The 18,742-nt window shown below is 41.3% G+C and overlaps 2 protein-coding genes across 3 annotated transcripts in view; both read left to right on the forward strand.

The window, feature by feature from the left end:
- The window catches only part of LOC147337004 (uncharacterized), a 39,190-nt gene extending 26,158 nt beyond the window's left edge, over positions 1–13,032 (forward strand). The window contains exons 2-3 of one of the 2 annotated variants that reach the window (XM_086287217.1): positions 6,074–6,179; positions 9,387–13,032. In XM_086287217.1, coding sequence (XP_086143343.1) covers positions 6,162–6,179; positions 9,387–10,676 — 1,308 coding nt within the window. In that variant the 5' untranslated portion in view covers positions 6,074–6,161 and the 3' untranslated portion in view covers positions 10,677–13,032. Of the gene's footprint in view, positions 1–5,977; positions 6,180–9,386 lie in introns of those variants that run through there. The other variant, XM_086287218.1, reaches the window with a different exon arrangement.
- The window catches only part of LOC147337001 (protein NLRC3-like), a 618,167-nt gene that overhangs the window by 82,368 nt on the left and 517,057 nt on the right, over positions 1–18,742 (forward strand). The gene's annotated exons all lie outside the window — the stretch shown is intronic.

The following is an 18,742-nucleotide window of genomic DNA, read 5'->3' on the forward strand; positions in this document are numbered from 1 at the left end:
CTGAACGCGTCAACCGGACTCTGAAAACTGCAATCCGCGCTTATGTAGGTGATAAGCACACATCATGGGACAAGTTTCTCCCTCAAATTTGCTTTGCTCTGCGCACCGCCCCCCATGACAGTACAGGTATGACTCCTGCCATGATGCTTTATGGTCGTGAGTTAGACACCCCGCTTGACCTTATCACTCAGCCTTCTACAGCAGGTGTTGATGAACCGGGTGTGCCTTACCCTGAGACTCTGAGAGCCTCCCTGCAGGAAGCTCACGACCACGCCAAAGCAGCTTTGGACTATAGCCATGACAGACAAAAACATTACTATGACTTGAGACATCGACATGCCACGTTTCGTGTTGGTGACCTTGTGAGAGTTAAGACGCACCCCAGGTCAGACGCTCAGTCTAACTTTACTGCTAAACTTGCACCACTGTTTCAGGGACCATTGTGTGTATCTCAGAGACTCAGTGATGTTAATTACAAATTCAAATTCAAATTTTTATTTGTCACGTACACAGTCATACACAGTACGATATGTAGTGAAATGCTTGGACAACTGCTCGTGACCTAAAGAAAACAAAAAAGGAAAAGGCTATGAATAAGATAGGAAATAAATATGAAAAATTAAAAAGGGTAAATTTAACTAGGAAGGAATAAAATATAAATTAAGGTTAAAAATGAAATAACTGTACAACACACTGGGATAGAATAAGATAAAATATATAAATTAAATTGAAAATAAAATAACTGTACAACAAAATACACAATATAGAACTATATAAGAATGTATGAACAAAATACACAAGAAGTATAAATAAATATATACACAATAACAGCAGCAGTGATTTAAGTGATGAAGTGAAAACAATGTCCAGAATGTCCAGTGTGTGTGTAAGAACTATATGTGTGGGTCAGTACTGTGTGGTGGTGTGATTGTGATTGAGAGACCGTATCGCCTGCGGGAAGAAGCTCCTCCTCAGTCTCTCTGTGTTGGTCTTCAGGGAGCGGAATCGCTTTCCTGACCTCAACAGAGAGAACAGTCTGTTGTTGGGATGGCTGAGGTCCTTCACGATCTTCCTGGCCTTGGTCCAGCACCGCCTGCTGTAGATTGAGTGCAGGTCAGGGAGCTCGGAGCGGATGGTGCGCTCAGCTGACCGCACAACCCTCTGTAGAGCTCGTCTGTCCTGCATGGTGCTGTTCCCGAACCAGGTTAAGATGTTTCCTGTCAGGATGCTCTCTATGGTGCACGAGTAAAAGTTCCTGAGCACCTTGGAGGGCAGTTGGAAGTCTCTCAAGCGTCTGAGGTGGTAGAGACGCTGACGGGCCTTTTTCACCACGGAGTTGATGTGACAGGACCATGACAGGTCCTGCGTGATGTGAACTCCGAGGTATTTGAAGCTGTCCACTCTCTCCACTGGGCACTCGTTGATGACGGGGGTCTGGTAGTTCCTCTCCTGCTTAGTGCTGAAGTCCACTATCAGCTCCTTTGTCTTACTGACGTTTAGAAGGAGGTCCTCTGGCACCAGTTCTCCAGATTCCTAATCTCCTTCAGGTAGGCCGTCTCATTGTTATCAGAGATCAGGCCCACCACGACGGTGTCGTCAGCAACCCTACAGGCTCACTTGGGTGGACTCCGGTGTGGATGCAGGTGTTTATCATGTTGTGAACATGCAACCGTTCCATACCTGGGACTCTCTCACTTCCAAAGAACATTCTGTTTCATTGCCTGCTGAAAGAGAGACCGCAGAGGGTCTGAACTCCCTGGCCCCCCTGCAGACACTGACATTGACTCTGAGCCATTCCCCTTTGATTTACCGGACATTGACTCTTCTTCTGGTGTGGGCGCTGTTCCAGAGAGTGTTTCACCCAGATCTGTCCAGCACCCAGCTGCTGGTGGACATTACAATCTCAGGCCCAGACGTTGCCCCAGAGTTACGTCTGGCTGGAGCAACAAAAGATGGACTAATGATTTTCACACAACCAGGCTTGATCTGAAGTGAAATGTTTTGGTTAAACCTGTTTGATGCTGTCTATTTGCATTGCTACTTTGAGTCATGCTATGTAGATGTTTCTGTTTGCTCTACTTAATCCAGTTTTATGGCTCTTTCGTGCGTTAAGGTTCATTCTTGGCATTTACTTAGAAAAAAAAAAAAAGAACAAAAGAAAAAAGTGAAAAAAACTAAGAAAACTGATTTTCCACTGTACATATTCGTCTTATTTTCACCAATTTCATTTTTAAATGGTCTTTTGCCCTGTGTGTGTGCACCAATCTTAGCTGTAACCTCTATGTATAGGGTACTGTTAGGTGTGGTGTGTGCTTTTTCGGCTGTGTACGGCTGAGGACAGCCTTCTTCTCACCAGGGGGGGACTATGTAATAGTTGCTATTGTAATGCAGTGTATCACCACATGGCGGCGCCTCCTGTCTCACGACTGGTGTCACCCCCTTTTTGTTCTTCTTCGCACTCCTCCTGTAATGGATGCTCCCGTGTGTACGCGGACTAGTGTGCTCTTTAGTAATGTGTGGTAGAGGTAGCACTTTTATTTTTGATATTGTAAATAAATGAGTACTTTTTGGAAAGTCAGAAGCTGTTGCTCATTCGCTATCCACCTGCACACCTCCGCGGCTGGCTTCATCTCCACTGCACGTTACAATATGTTGATTTTTTTCGCCTACTCATATCATAATTTTTTTACTCCTGGTTCTGTATGTTCATGTTCTGTTCTTTTGTAAACTTCATCTGTTTGTATGTTGTATACTAATTGTGTTTCAATAAAGTTCGATTTAAAAAAAGGTACGTTCTAAACGAAGCTTCAGACGTCACTGATCACGTGACTCTGGCCAAACGAATCAAGCCTCGACACGGTGCTTCTGAAGCAGCGTGTTGATCTTTCTGACACACGCACCGGAGCGTCAGCTTCAAGCGGACCATCACTACCTCTCACATCTAAAGGTGTCAAGGTAACTTTGAACTGAGTTCAGTCAATCTGGAGTTTTTCCAAGTTTTCTGTTGCTCTGAGCGTTAAAGGCGGGGCTCTCCAGAGTCCAGCAAAACAGGAAACCACAGCTGGGTGTGTGTAAGTGTGCAAACCAATAGAATGCATCGTGGTGGGGGGGGGGGGCATCACGGGTATTGGCAAGAAAAAAATAAAAGAATCGGTCGTACCCATGCTTCCCCGACGTCATGCCAGCGCATATTGGGAAATTCGTAGGCACCGATCGGTTTTCTATCAGCCATTTGCTGGGAGTAAGGGCGCCCTCCGTTTGCGAGGTGCTGCTGGCGGCACAGGGAGGAGAGGGCGGGGCGGCGGGGAGTCTCTGGCTGGCTGGAGCGGCATCTAATAACCAACTCGCAAAACAAAATAAAAACAACACAACAAACAGATATTATGATACAGACTTATAATCTGCACCGATGTTTTTTCTAAATTCTATAAAGTGAGCGCGAGAGCCCTCGGTGCGCCTGCGCGCTGCTGAAGTCAAAGTAAACTTTATTGTCATCTCCGCTACAGACAGTCCAGCATATCCGGTTGTTCAGTCTGACGTCACTAGCCGTGTCTGGGTCTAAACTCCGCTGCAGGTCCATATATCAAACGATCACTATGGCATTACTGAGAGTTGAAAAACTGTCTAAAGTCTTTCATCTTTAATAAAATGATCAGCGTTCTGCTCTACCAGGTGTAACAATTGAGTTTAACATCCAGGCATCCATGAAAACGGAATTTATGACATTTAACGGAGTTAGAAGTTAGCAGGAAGTTAGCTCGCTAGCTTCCATCTAAATACAATATAGCATGTCCTGACTGCGGGGTTTTGGAAACAAATTCAAACGTACAGCTCTGCTATCACTTCCAGCATAAATGAAGACAGAAAACTAAACAGCAGTGACGTTTGTAGGGTTACTGAAGTTGGGCTAGCTGGTATATAATGATGTGCTACGTGACCGCTAGCGACACAGCTATGTTAGCATAATATAAACAAGATAACTTTTTTTCCACTCGATAAAAGTTAATGTGAGTGTTCCCGGTGGTCAGGAACAAATGTAATCGCATGGCAGGATGCTGTAAAAGGACCAAACTTCAGCCAGGAGAACAACTGAGATAATCCATCCACAATACGAGGTTAGTCATTCATATACTGCTGCATGGGCTGGGCTGTAGTTACATCCTAAGGTTTTAAAAACTGAGCTTAAATAAATGATTAGCGGTAATAAAAGCCGAGGGAGGTCAACAGTGATCACTGACTGTTTTAGGAGCTTTTTGAGATCAAATAGAAGAAAATACATAATATTAAACATGTTAACAACACAAAAGCTATATTAAACGCAGACTACTTTAGACCCGGAAGTAGGATTCGTCGCGTCATCACTGAACAACCGGATAGAGAGACGAGATGACGAGGCTGCAGTTACAGCGGTGCAAGTAAACAAACAATAAATATAAGAAGAGTAAGAAAATAAATCTACACTTTAGGACTCGGGGTAAAGGATCAATAACAATTTAAATTTATAATTTACAGTTTGATGATTTAAAGTCTCACACAACCCGTCAAAAGGGGCGGGGCCGGCTGCTTCCAAGTAGAGCACATTTCATTTATAATGATGTAAATCCAAGCCCATCATGGATTCACGATCTGAATCCTGGGTTGTGTGAAATCCCAGAAATCAACCTTAGACAAAGTGAATCTGTGAACTAAGGTGTAGGTCTGTTAGGTTAATTGTGCTGATCCTCGGGTTGGGGGATTTGTGTTTGTACTGGAGCGCAAAATTCAAACCAATGGAAGATGGACAACAAAAGTTCAAAGCCATCAGGTGCTCAGGTTAGAAAAAAGAGAAAAGATGCAGGTAAGCAGACGTGTGATTGGATAATGGCAGCTCATCCTGAACCAATCAGACTAAACTCCAAACAATACATTATGTTACAGATTTTAATATTAATTAGTCATTGTTACTTGTTGATTTGTCCTTTTCTCATTGTGTGACGAATTATGACGACTGTTTGGTAGCTGTTATTGTCTCTCTCTCTCTCTCTTCATGTGTGTTTCTCTGGTGAAACAATAGTTTTGTGTTAATGTTAGGGCTGCACGATTTTGCATAAAATGAGAATCACGATTTTTTGGCTTAGAATTGAGATCATGATTCTCTCATAACAATAAATAAACATAAAACAACAAATGTCTCACGTTTTGTTGTTGCAGCAAAATGTTGTCCTGCTTGAAATTCCGTCTCCACCGTTGCTCGACGCTGCGTGTACAGAGCAGGTAGTGCAACAATAGAAAAATAGTTGCGGGACGGCACTGTGTAGCGTTTGTCTAGGGTGTTGATCGTTTTCCTAAATCCCTCGTTTTGCACAGTGTTGATGGAGCCATATCTTTGGTCAGGTGATAAGTGATAGCCTCCGTGATGTCTTTGTGCCTGCGGGAGTTCGACGTGTATAGGGAAGCGCTGTATAAGGTTCCCGTTATTGATGTTTGGGTGGTTGACCGGGACGGATTTTCTCCTGTCACTTTCCCTGACGTGCTCTCCGTTGTTGTTTCCCTGCTAATTTTAGCATCACACGGCACAGCTTCTGTATCACGTGGTATAAGGCTCCGCCCTTGTCATTTGTTGAGCAGGAAGAGTGAGCGCTTGTTTTCATGCAGAGTACGTCCCGGATCAAAATGTGAAGTTTTACAAATCACCACTTCTTTAGTGAATATCATTTCAGTCTCAGACAATCTCGTTTCTCTTACAGAGGTTGAATGCACCTTTTGCGGATGGCGGTACCACACAGTGTGCGTGGACTTCCCCTGCACAGAAGGCAACTACAAATGCTGTGAATGCTAAATAAACAGAAACAAATGATCCCTGTTGTCTTTGCTTGATGATTGGTTTGAGTCTTGACAATCCACATTGCTGGCGTTGCATCTTTCAATGCCAGCAATGGCAGGTATCAGTGCTCAAACCTTTTGTGTTTGTTTCCAACAAGTTGCCCACCTCGGGAAACAAAAATGTGTTCTTTTACTTGTCAGATGAACATATGAGACACTTAGGCTCCACACTGCACTGAAGAGTCAAACAAAGATCTGTTTTGTGTCCCAGCTGATCAGCAGGAGGAGGAGAGTCTGACGGAGCAGCAGAGGAACATTTTCAGCTACTTGGACTCAGCTCAGCCACTACAGAGGAAACAATGAGCTCAACACAGAAGGTGACAGACAGAGCAGGACCATATGACCAAAGATATTTATCACCATATACATTTGAACATTTGCCATAACGATGTAGCTGACGATATAATTGACACCAGACAAAATACTTTACAGCTGCACAACTTTATTAAAAACCCATCAATGTATTTTCACTGAAACAAGCAGCTGTTGTTTATGTGCATTAAAGTTATATAAAAATGTAACAGTGCAAATGCAAATTCCTCGCTGACAGTTTAACCAAAAGGCGTTTCCAGTGGAAACTGGCCGACACATCCTGAGCATAACCATGTATAATATCCACTAAACTTCAGAAGAGGTTATACAGTCGTGGCCAAAAGGTTTGAGAATTGCATAAATATTGGAACCTGGAGAAGTTGCTGCTTAAGTTTTTATAATAGCATTTTGCCTGCACTCCAGAATGTTATGAGGAGTGATCAGATGAACTGCATCGTCCTTCTTTGCCATGAAAACGAACTTAATCCCCAAAAAGCCTTACCGCTGCATTTCATTGCTGTCATCAAAGGACCTGCTGAGACCATTTCAGTGATCGTCTTCTTAACTCAGGTGAGAATGTTGGCGAGCACGAGGCTGGAGATCATCATGGCTGTATCCCGATTCAGGTTCTGCAGCTTTAAAGTCCTCAAGGGCCGCGTACTCAAAGACCGCTAAGGCCGAAGTGCGAGGCTCGTAGGCTCGTGAAATGGGACGTCTAGCCTCCATCGCGCTGCCCAGGTTGCCTAGCAACCATGATACTAACAGCTGGAAACGTTTCATACAGCTTTGTTTGACAGAAATGAAGGAGAACATATTTAGTTCATTTGTTTCTACATGAGCTCTGTGTGATTTGATGAGTATCTGAGGCTGAGACCACAGGACTGTGAAACATGATTGTTGGGCTTCATTTCTGTGCTGAACAGTCGTTTAAGATTAGCTGTAAATAACAATTAGCTGATGTTGTTCATGAGACTAAAGTCATCTCACTGTGGTAATGTAAATATAATATGGCCAATATTATAGTTATTATATTAATCACTTCACTCACAGACAAGTATCTGTGACAGTGTGTATATAGATGTATCATATATAAGAGACAAATATTGTTCATTTAATATGTTGGTAATAAATTTGGCTCAATGCTTACATATATGTGTATAAAGCAAATGTAGGAGCTGTGATAACTGTGTCTGATAGAATGAAGAGTAGACTGATATATGAAATATTCCTTTATTGGGTGAGAAAATCAGACCATGTCATAACTGCTTTAAGTCACACAGAATAGATATCAGAGCCTTAAACAGGCTGACTTCTGCTAAATGGGTCAAACTGGGCAGAAAGTCTACAAACACATAACATCCTTATAGAATATGATGTAACACTATAGATCAACTTAGCTCAGAATATATAAAGCATATAAACAGTTACAGCAATATGATGCAACAAACACAGCAGCTACTGATCCAAAATACTCAAAGCTTCATAGAACTGAAACCAACATTTATTTTTAGCTCCATCCTGCTGCTGATACAGACTTTAGGTTTCTGAACATTAAACTTGTTGCTACCTTTCATAGTGTGTAACTTGAAGGCCCTGAGTACTTTCTCCCACACTGGAAACACTGGGATGATCACATTATTTGAACATTACCTAATAAGACTGATTCAGCACAGACAGTTATGTTAAACTTTCCTAGCAGTCCTTCACAAACAGGGAACAGTCTGTCTATTCTCTCCATCTGTCAGCTGCTGCTGGCTCTTCCTCCTCCTCTTCCTCACACACTGCTGAGTTTGTCCTGGTGGATCATCAGGGCTGCAAAGCCTCACAGATGATGTGCAGCAGTGGGTCCCTCAGTCTGTCCTCACTCTGGACACTTGCAGTCGTCTCACATGGAAATCAAATGTGTGATAAGCTGCAGGATTCAAACACAAGTGTAACTTATAAACACATGTTCATACTTTTATTCCACAATCAGAGAGAAAGAAACAGAGAGAGAGTGCAGGACAGACAGACAGGTGACAGTCTCAGGTGTACACACTGCTACACAACAGCACCAGAGAAGCAGGATTTAGTGTTTGTGTTATTACGAGTGTAAACAAGAAGAGTTCCAGATGGTGCAGTGGACACATGTGTGACTGCTGTGATTAAAGCATCTTTCTTTCAGCTTAACGAGTGAACCGTCAGCTCGTTCAAACACACGTTAAAGTGCGTTTGGCTCGACACCACCGAACAGAGGCAGCAATATAACACAGCTAACATTAACAGTGCAGTGGATCCTGCTTGTGCCGTGATGTTCAGGACTGCAAACCGAGCAGCATCACTGACTTTCAGCTTGTTGTGTTTGTGGATATATGACTGACTTTAATTATCCACAAAATCATCACATTCTCTGTCAGATTAAGGTCGACTATTGAACGGCGTATATTTTAAAGGCTTTAAAACCAAGTTAACGCTGAAAGTACAAACATCACTAATGTCACATAACTCTGCCGACAAGGCATAGCTATGGCTATGAAATGCTCTTTGTGTATCACTTCTTCATTATGAAAGATGTCATTAATGCACTAGTAATGTCTCATCTGGAGTATTGTTCAATCATTTGGTCAGCAGCTAATAAGACAGATCTTAACAGACTTCAGTTAGTCCAGAATAAGGCGTCCAGATTAGTGTGAAGATGTTCATACTATACTAATATTGATCAAATGCATAATAACCTTTCTTGGCTTCCTGTACAGGCTAAAATATTCTATGGCTTACTTGTAGTTCTAAAGAAAGCAATTCTGTTAAACACACCACATTTATTCTGCTCAGCTGCAGTATCCAGATGAAATACATCATCATATTACACAGTTTTCAACAAGCTGCAATTTAGTAAATGCTCGAGTTAAAAGTAACGTTTTGTAAAACTGTTACATTTAGAGCAACTTTTAAGTGGAATAAGTTGCCTTAAAAAATTAGAGAAAATAGTGTGTGTGTGTGTGTGTGTGTGTGTGTGCATGATTTTAGTGTTTGAACAGTCATGAATTATCTTTAACAGCAGGTTGGATGTAATGTGTTAGAACTACCAGCAGGTGGGGATAAGAGACCTTTAAGGTGTTTGGTGCCACGCTCCACCTTCAGGTTTAAAACTAGTGTTAATGGAGTTTGAAGGTTGAGTTTGTTCCACGACTGCATTTCACTCACTGCCTCTGTTTGTATCTCTGTCACTGCAGGACCAACATGGAGCCAGAAGTCAGCGCTCTCAGGAGGCCGACAAACCTCACAGAAGAAAGGGAGAGAAAAAACACACCTGTGACGAGTGTGGGAAGGGTTTTACTGTGAGGGCTAAACTAAAACGGCATCAGGTCATCCACACTGGAGAGAGACCGTTCAGCTGTGACTTGTGTGGAAAGTCTTTTTCCTTGAAGGGTTCCCTAAAAAGACACCAACTCATCCACAGTGGAGTTAAAGGGTACAGCTGTGACGAGTGTGGGAAGGGTTTTACTCTGAAGGCTTCACTAAAACAGCATCAGGTCATCCACACTGGAGAGAGACCGTTCAGCTGTGACTTGTGTGGAAATTCTTTTTCCTTGAAGGATTCCCTAAAAAAACACCAACTCATCCACAGTGGAGTTAAAGCGTACAGCTGTGATCAGTGTGGCAGAGCTTTTACTCGCAGTAGCCACTTACAGAGTCATCTAGTTACCCACTCTGGAATTAAGGCATACAGCTGTGACGAGTGTGGAAAGTCTTTTTCCTTGAAGGGTTCCCTAAAAAAACACCAACTCATCCACAGTGGAGTTAAAGTGTACAGCTGTGATCAGTGTGGCAGAGCTTTTACTCACAGTAGCCACTTACAGAAGCATCTAGTTACCCACTCTGGAATTAAGGCGTACAGCTGTGACATCTGTGGAAAAACTTTCAGCCAGAGAGAGAGCCGAAATACACACCTACGCATTCACACCAGACATGATGTGTACTGCTGTGAACAGTGTGGCAAATACTTTACAACAGACGCACAGTTACAACAACACATGTTTACCCACACTGAGGAGAGACCTTATCGATGTGACCTGTGTGAGAAGACTTTTAAATCTCCACATGACCTGAGACGACACCAACAGATCCACACCAGAAAGAGACTCTACAAGTGCAGCTACTGTGAGAGAAGCTTCTCACAGTCAGGTCATCGTAACCTTCATGAACGTACACACATGGAAGGAAACTACAGCTGTGACCAGTGTGACAAGAGCTTCAGGAATCTCAGTTCATACTCTGCACACAAACGATCCCACGTTACTAATAAACTGTTTCACTGTTACCAATGTGCCCAAACATTCACCTCATTGTCTGCTCTGTGCAAACATCAGCGCGATCACTCAGGGCTGAAATCACTCCCATCACTGGATCACAGTGAATCTGAAGACACAGAAAGATCCTCTGGTTTCTGTGTCAGACTCAAAAAGCTTGAGATCAGGCTCCACAGAGTTCAGATAGAATCATTTAAACTTGTGTTGAACTGAACTGGTTGCTGGGCTGAACTTCTACATAATACAGATCTACATGGGATCTTCTTTTCTGTTGTTTTACTGAGTCAGTTTTGTCCTTTTTTCTCTGTCCTGGTTTTGCTCGTCTGTAAATGATTGAAACTCAGTCAAATAGTTCATTGTTCTCCAGCAAAACGTTTTGGAAACTCATGTTTAACCTTTAAAACTCTGACATGTTTTAGCACACAAGGCTTCATCGGGGAGTTCACTCATGATTGGACCATGAGAACAAAGGTTTTTAGTTCTTTCAAAGAGAGTCTTGGAGATGTTTGATGTTTCTGTTTTTCTGAAACCACCTGAAAGAAAAACTATTTTTCTTGCTTTATGTAGTGTGGAAGTTTTTAATGTTTCTTCATCTGTTATGTTCTTGAATGTGTTCACGTGAAGATGGTATAAATAAACTGTTGTCAGAGATTTACAGTTATCAAACAGGTGAATAAACAACACTGAGACACTTGGAGACGGTTAACGTGCTGCACGGGTGAGGGCTCAGAGAGGACTCACACCGAGCTGCAGTAGTCGTTTATTATTTATAGCAGGGTGAAACAAGCATAGCAGTTTCCTCTAATTTTGCATATATGTGTGTGTGTGTGTCTAAGTTCGTATAAATGTCATAGGGTGAACTTCCTCTTTCTATAAACAGAGCGAGTAGTACATTTTGTTCTTTTCCTATTAAGAGTAAAATATGAACATATACTTTAATGCAACATAAAACTCATAAAAGCGTTTCTTCTTTAACATCCCCTCCTGATGTTAATATTTTTCACTTAATCATACTTTATTATCAGCCAACAATCACTTGCTTATAACATTTTCAATTGTAGCATCATTCAGTATGTGTGTGTGTGTTTCTATACTAAATCTTCATCCGGTTCATCTTCTAGTGGCAGTCCAACATAGGTAATTACTGTGGCCTGTACCATTTTGTCAATCATGGATCTTATGCATGGTAGGACACATGTAGAAAACAAGCACAATAATAGAAGCAGAACTCCTATCAGTACGAGTCCTTTTATCACGAGGGTCTTCCAGCTGCCACTCAGCAGCCAGGTCAGCCAGTCCTCATTGTTCGTGACATAGTCTTGTTGCTGCGCATTACTCAGTTGTCGCAACTTGTCTAGGGCGGTGGTCATGGTCAAGGAGTGCACATTGTCCGGGATATAGGTGCAACAAGTGGTGTTGAATAAGACACAGTGGCCCCCTCTCTCAGCGAGAATCATGTCCAGGGCGACCCTGTGTTGCATGACCACTATTCTGATCGCGTCGATTTCCTCATTCTGAGCCTTATTTATCTTTGTTGAGCTGTTCAGGAAAAGTCCAAATCGGTAGTCAAGAGTCTCAATTCTTAACGTGTTTTTTCCAGTTCCGACCCATGGGAACAGTGAGTGCAGGACCTTCTGTCCGGTGGTCCACAACTTGAACTCCGCTGGTACATCACTGCCCCAGATTGGGTCATGGGGTTGCACGTCATCAGTGTTCCTCTTGCGTCGTGGTTGGTTCTGATGGAATACTCTGAAGGTGTGGTCTGACACTAAAATTGGGGCGCAGAGTCCGGTACAAGAAAAGCTCACAACTAAGACAAAACTGCTCCTGCAAGGAAAGCTCACTGTTATGCATGCAAGGTGACCAGCTCTAGGTGAGAAGACATTTAAATCTCACACTTGTTCTGCTGCATTTTTGAAGCTCAATTCCAGGAACAGATCGCAGGGTTCATTTTTATATACACTGCAACTGCCATGAGGACAGGGCCATTTTTTTGTTGTTGTTTGTTTTTCCTTTTGCTCTGTGCAGCATTTTGGCAGCATTTTTAAATTTCTCTTTGTATTTTTTCTTTCTTTTACTAGTGAAGAGATGTAGCGTGAACAGTTATACAGTCTAAATATCCCATATGGGTCGTGTGAAATGGTGTTTTCAGTTTCATTCAGTTGAAGTAAAGAACGTTGAATATTTCTAAGTGTGCTGTTTTGAACCAACATGTCACAGTATGATCAGTGCTGTAATTTTTGACAGTCACTGTATCAATGTTATTTTTGCATCTCTTGAATAAAGGTTTTGACCTGCAAGTGCTAATTTCTTTAGTTATTGGGGTAAAATGGGTAATGTTGATAGGAAGGTGTTTGCCAATTCAGTAACCTAATTTAATGTTAATGGAAACTAACATTATCTCAAATTGTTTAGTTATAATTGTTGTTTAACTGAATCTTGATTTTTGATCTTGATTTGTTCTTTCCCAACATTTTTCAAAAGAAACAGTCTAATTTCTTTGCTGTGATTGATTCCAGAGAACACGGAAGAACTGACATTATTTAACTGTTGATTTATGTAGATTCAGTGGAGGAGTAATGCCAGTTTAATTCTTTACCTACTGTCAATGCAGTGAAATTAGACATTTTGTTTTGAAAGGTTACTGGTGGATGCCAGCAACCATCTTGGAAGAGAACAATATAATCTGTTATAAGGCCTCCATTTGAAAATTGTGTATTTGATACTAGAATATAATAGCAAAATGTAATTTGAAGATAACATGTAGTATTTAAGTGACCAAGTAGTATTGGGTAAAAGTTATTGAATGGTGTTGGGATAAAGTGAGAAAATTGTGAAGGATTAAAATATTCCAAGAGCTCAAATTACTTCATCAAAACATGTTTAAGTCACATTTTATCAACACAAATTGCACAGGCTTATTGAACTTGAATAAATTGTGTTAATTTAACTCAATTGTTTAAGTTGCTGCCAAAGCAAAACATCTGTGTGCAACAAATGTCCACCATTGAATTAAGTAAATCCAACAACATATTTTTTTCAGTGTAGTTTGGACTTTATGATTTCTGTAACTGGAAAATATTATTTTGTTTAAAGACAGAAGTGACCGCATAGTTGCAACATCAAAGGGAAATATTAATTAATTAGCATCAAGTATATTTGTTGCTTAAGCGTTTGCACTATAACTTAAGTAGGATTATAACTTTTAAGGAAGGAAAGATTTCAGATATTTAGTTCACTGTTTCAGTTATTTTATATGAAATTAAAACATTTACGTTGGTCAAACATGATGCTCTAAATCAAATAAAAGTTTGAAAATAAATGATGTATTTTTAAATGCTGCAACAAATGTTCACAAAAAGTAACTATAATTAAAACCAGTTAAACAAAATCAAATGTTTGAATCATGCTTAACCAAATGCCAGGCTGGAGAGCTGAACCTAAAGTATACGTAGAAAGATTTCAACATCTGAGCAGTTTTTAATGTTTTTATCACATATAAATGTCACAGCAGTGGGTCCTGGCCCAATGCTTTGTGTTTTTGCTTTTCTTTGACTCTTGTTTTTCTTGGTTTTTGTTCTTCTTATTTATCAGGCTCTCAGTAATCTTAGTTCTCCCTCCCTCAGTGTTCATTTCAGCCTGTGTTTAGTTTCTGTTCCCGTGTCCCACGTTTCATCGTTTCATGTCGAGTCAGCCCTGTCTCTCTGTTTCCTGTGTCTCCCCAGTCAGCCCCGCCTCCCTCGGGCACTCATGTGTGATACAGAGTAATAAACCTGACTACATTTGCTGCACTCTCTTTATTACCTGTTACTTTAAAATTCATACACTAATTATGTCTGCCCATCTCTCTAATGTGAAGGTCAAAGGTCAACATCCCAGTGACATAAGAATAATCCCAAAGGGGCAAAGGCAGCGGTTAATTTAGCACATTTAGCATTAAGGGTACAGCAAGGATATACTTTTACTTATTGTGGCAGGGGTGTGGTCTCTGGCCTGCTGCAGTGGAGGCTGGTGGCGGGACGTTGGACGGCACAGGTGAGGGTGATGGAGCTCATGACTCTCCCCTTTATAGTGACGGAGGAGACTGGCGTGGGGGAAGCGTGTAGTGGAGGAAGCCGAGGAGAGAGCTGGTTTCTGGCTACAAAGACGGCGTCAAACCAGAAAAGATTGCTCGTGGTCAAATAATGTGTAATAATAATGAAATAAATAGGCCATTGGGAAAAACGGGATTTTGAAATAAAGACTGACTTTGAAAAAAAGGACATTTTGGATTTACCACTGGTGGTGGTCAGAGGGCCCGGTGGCGCCAGTGTCCGGCAGCCTCGCCTCTGTCAGTGCGGCCCAGGGCAGCTGTGGCTACAATGTAGCTTACCATCGCCAGTGTGTGAATGTGTGTGTGAATGGGTGAATGACTGAATGTAGTGTGAAGCGCTTTGGGGTCCTTAGGACTAGAAAAAAGCGCTATACAAATGCAGGTCATTTACCATTTAAAACGGCTGGGAATAAATAAAATGCCTCAGGAATAATCTCTGTTATTGTGAAAAATAATGATCATGAAATAATATTTCACAATAATAAGTAAATTTATATAGCAGAATGGGCAGCACGGTGGCACGGTGGTTAGCACTGTTGCCGCACAGCAAGAAGGTCCTGAGTTCAATTCCACCATCAGGCCGGGGTCTTTCTGTGTGGAGTTTGCATGTTCTCCCCGTGTTTGCGTGGGTTCCCTCCGGGTACTCCGGCTTCCTCCCACCGTCCAAAGACATGCAGCTTGTGGGGATAGGTTAATTGGATAATCCAAATTGCCACTAGGTGTGAATGTGCGAGTGAATGTGAGTGTGAATGGTTGTCTGTCCCTGTGTGTTGGCCCTGCGACAGACTGGCGACCTGTCCAGGGTGTACCCCGCCTCTCGCCCCATGACAGCTGGGATAGGCTCCAGTGCCCCCCGCGACCCTGAAAAGGATAAGCGGAAGCGAATGGATGGATGGATGGATATAGCAGAATGCAATATATTTCACAATAATGAGCTTTTTTTCAAAATGTGTTCAATTATTTCACAATATCATTCTCACATTACATATCTGTGTCTTATTTATTCACATAGTTATTTATTTCATCATGACTTATTTATTTATTTAATTTTGAACACTTTGGAGTTCCATATGGTTGTAGTGGGCTTGTAATGTAAATGTGGTCTGATTAAATGTGACATTAATGCTGACGCTGCATCAAACCCTGATAAAACAGTTCTATTAGTGGGTCTGTGTGATCAGCATCAGTGGGTTAAGGTGAGGCCTTGACTAGTAGAACGTCATGTTGGTGTTTAACAACACATGAGCCAACATCAGACTCCGAGCGCTACGATGCTAAAGATCAGAAGATCCAGTGTGACATCATCGTTACCTGGCAACAGTAGCCCTCATCTGACTTTATTGGAGGATATTTACACCAGCAACACGGTTTAGTTTGATATGACGGATCAACAACATGCTGTGATATCCAGTTCATCTGTAACAGATACTGGATCTAATCAGTCAGCAGATATTTGATCAGTTTATTTATAATTATACTAGAAACAAATACAACTGTGTTGGTGATTCATGCAAACTTGCATATCAGCCTTTGAAGGTTTTGTAGTATTGAGAACAAAGAGGTTGTGTTAGGGCTGAAAAGCCCGACTTGTTCTCCTCTGCAGGTCATCAAATGCACCACAGAAGTTTGTATTTGCACAGCCTGTATATGTTTGCTGGCTTTATTATTCTCTGTTCAAAGACAGTAAATATGGAAAATGTCTCATGTAGTATCAGCTTCATTTAAAATGACTGCAAACATTTAGAGAATAAACTCAGCTTCATTTAAAATGACTGCAAACATTTAGAGAACATGTGCTGCTGTTTGTCCAACATTTCAACACTGAATGAACCCTGAAAACATGATGGCAGCTGGCAGCTGGGAGTTCACATGAAATATCGGCTGTATGAAGACTGGAAATATAGATGATAAAAACATGCAGCCAAACATTTGTGGACATGGATAAACTATCTGATCCAAAAAGCAGGAAGTGACACAGCTAGAAAGTGTGTAACAGCTGAAGTCAAATGTAATGCAGAGTTGAATCTGCACTTGGATCCATCTATGAAAGGTCCACATGTAGGAATCACATGAGTCCTGATGTTTGTCAGTCCAGCTTGATAACTCCATCTACTGTGGGCTACATATACTGGGCTGGTAGCTCCACAGTGTTGGAAAGAAACTATTAAATGTGCAAAGTTTAAAATCAGAGGCTCTTCTAACACAGGAGCCATGTTGAGTTTAGATCACAGCCGACCACCGGCAGTCTGAAATGGAATGAAGCCCATTGACAGCCAGCAGGTCTAAACAGGAACGCACCCATTTGTATGTGTGGCAATGATGTGGCTGCAGCTGACACAGGATTGGTTCAAACTAAACATCAGACACATTTCACAGAGTTCACAAATAAACTCACGTTTTTATCTTTGAAGATCATCATAAAGTAGAATTTATGGTCCAGTAGAAACAGCAGGAGGTTTGAGCCCTTCTGATGGCAAGGGCAAAGTGCTTTACAGAGACATTAGAAACAAAAACAAATAAAAAGCATGATTTAAAATTGATTAAAACAAGCAAACTAACTAACTAACTAATTAACAAACAAACAAACAAAACAGTATATAAAATCAAAACAGATCAGAACAGTAGATAAAATCAGTAGTTAAATGTAAGTTTTGAAATTTAAGCTTAAAAGTGTGGATTTGGTGCTTTATTCAAATGCAGCTGAGAACAGGTGAGTCTTCAACCTGGATTTAAATAAACTGAGTGTTTCAGCTGATCTGAGGCTTTCTGGGAGTTTGTTCCAGATATAAGGAGCATAAAAGCTGAATGCAGCTTCTCCGTGTCTGGTTCTGACTCTGGGAACTGATAAAAGACCGGATCCAGATGACCTGAGGGATCTGGAAGGTTCATACTGGGTCAGGAGGTCACTGATGTATTTTGGTCCTAAACCATTCAGAGCTTTATAGGCCAGCATCAGAACTTTAAAGTCTATCCTCTGATGGACAGGCAGCCAGTGTAAAGACCTCAGAGCTGGACTGATGTGGTCCACTGTTTTGGTCTTAGTGAGGACTCGAGCAGCAGAGTTCTGAATGAGCTGTAGTTGTCTGACTGATTTTTTAGGTAGACCTGTAAAGATGCTGTTACAGTAATCAAGCCTACTAAAGATGAATGCATGGACTAGTTTTTCCAGGTCCTGTTGAGACATCAGATCTTTTATCCTTGAAATATTCTTGAGGTGATAGTAAGCTGACTTTGTTATTGTCTTAATGTGTTTTTCTAAGTTTAGGTCTGCATCCATCACTACACCCACATTTCTCGCCTGGTTTGTGGTTTTTAGATGTATAGATTGAAGTTCTCTGGTGACCTGTAATCGTTTTTCTTTGGCGCCAAAGACTATTACCTCAGTTTTGTTTTTGTTTAGCTGGAGAAAATTGTACGGGGCCTTGGTCTCCTGGTGACATTGTGATATATATTTGTGTGTCATCTGCATAGCTATGACAGTTTTTTGTTGTTGTTTATAATCTGTGCCAGTGGGAGCATGTAAATGTTAAACAGAAAGGGTCCCAAGATGGAACCTTGGGGAACTCCACATGTGATACTTGTCTGCTCAGATGTGAAGTTACCTATTGATACAAAGTATTTCCTGTTTTCTAAGTATGTTTTGAACCAGTTTAGTACAGTTCCTGAAAGACCTGTCCAGTTCTCCAGTCGTTTGAGTAATATGTTGTGGTCAACTGTATCAAATGCTGCACTGAGATCCAGTAAAACTAAAACTGACATTTTTCCACTGTCTGTATTCAGACATATGTCATTAAACAGCAGAAACAGGATTTGGAGGAAGATGTTAATAGATTAGAAAGAATTGTACACTGTGAATCAATGCAAGTCTTTCTATATAGACAGATCTGTAATAATCCCTCAGGTAGGTTCCTCTGGGACAGTCACAGATAGAGACACCAATTCTGACATCCTTTGAAAGCCTGACTTTGAATTTTCATCACTCGTCATGCACACAGATGTTAATTCTACATATTCCTGGTACTGAACTCTAAATCAATATGAAGAAAATGCTCCTGCTAATCTGCATCTATGTTGATATCAAATCCTTTTCCAGCACATGGATAAATCTCTATAAATCTTTCAGTCTGATCAGAATGGGCACAGTGTTGTTATTGCAGCTCCCTGATGTTTGAAAAGCTAAATGTCC

Source organism: Aulonocara sp. 'chitande type north' Nkhata Bay, linkage group LG3, assembly GCF_057382095.1.
Source record: "Aulonocara sp. 'chitande type north' Nkhata Bay isolate Kocher_YH1m ecotype deep benthic linkage group LG3, A_spYH_male_GT1.1, whole genome shotgun sequence".
NCBI classification, from domain to species: Eukaryota; Metazoa; Chordata; class Actinopteri; order Cichliformes; family Cichlidae; genus Aulonocara; species Aulonocara sp. 'chitande type north' Nkhata Bay.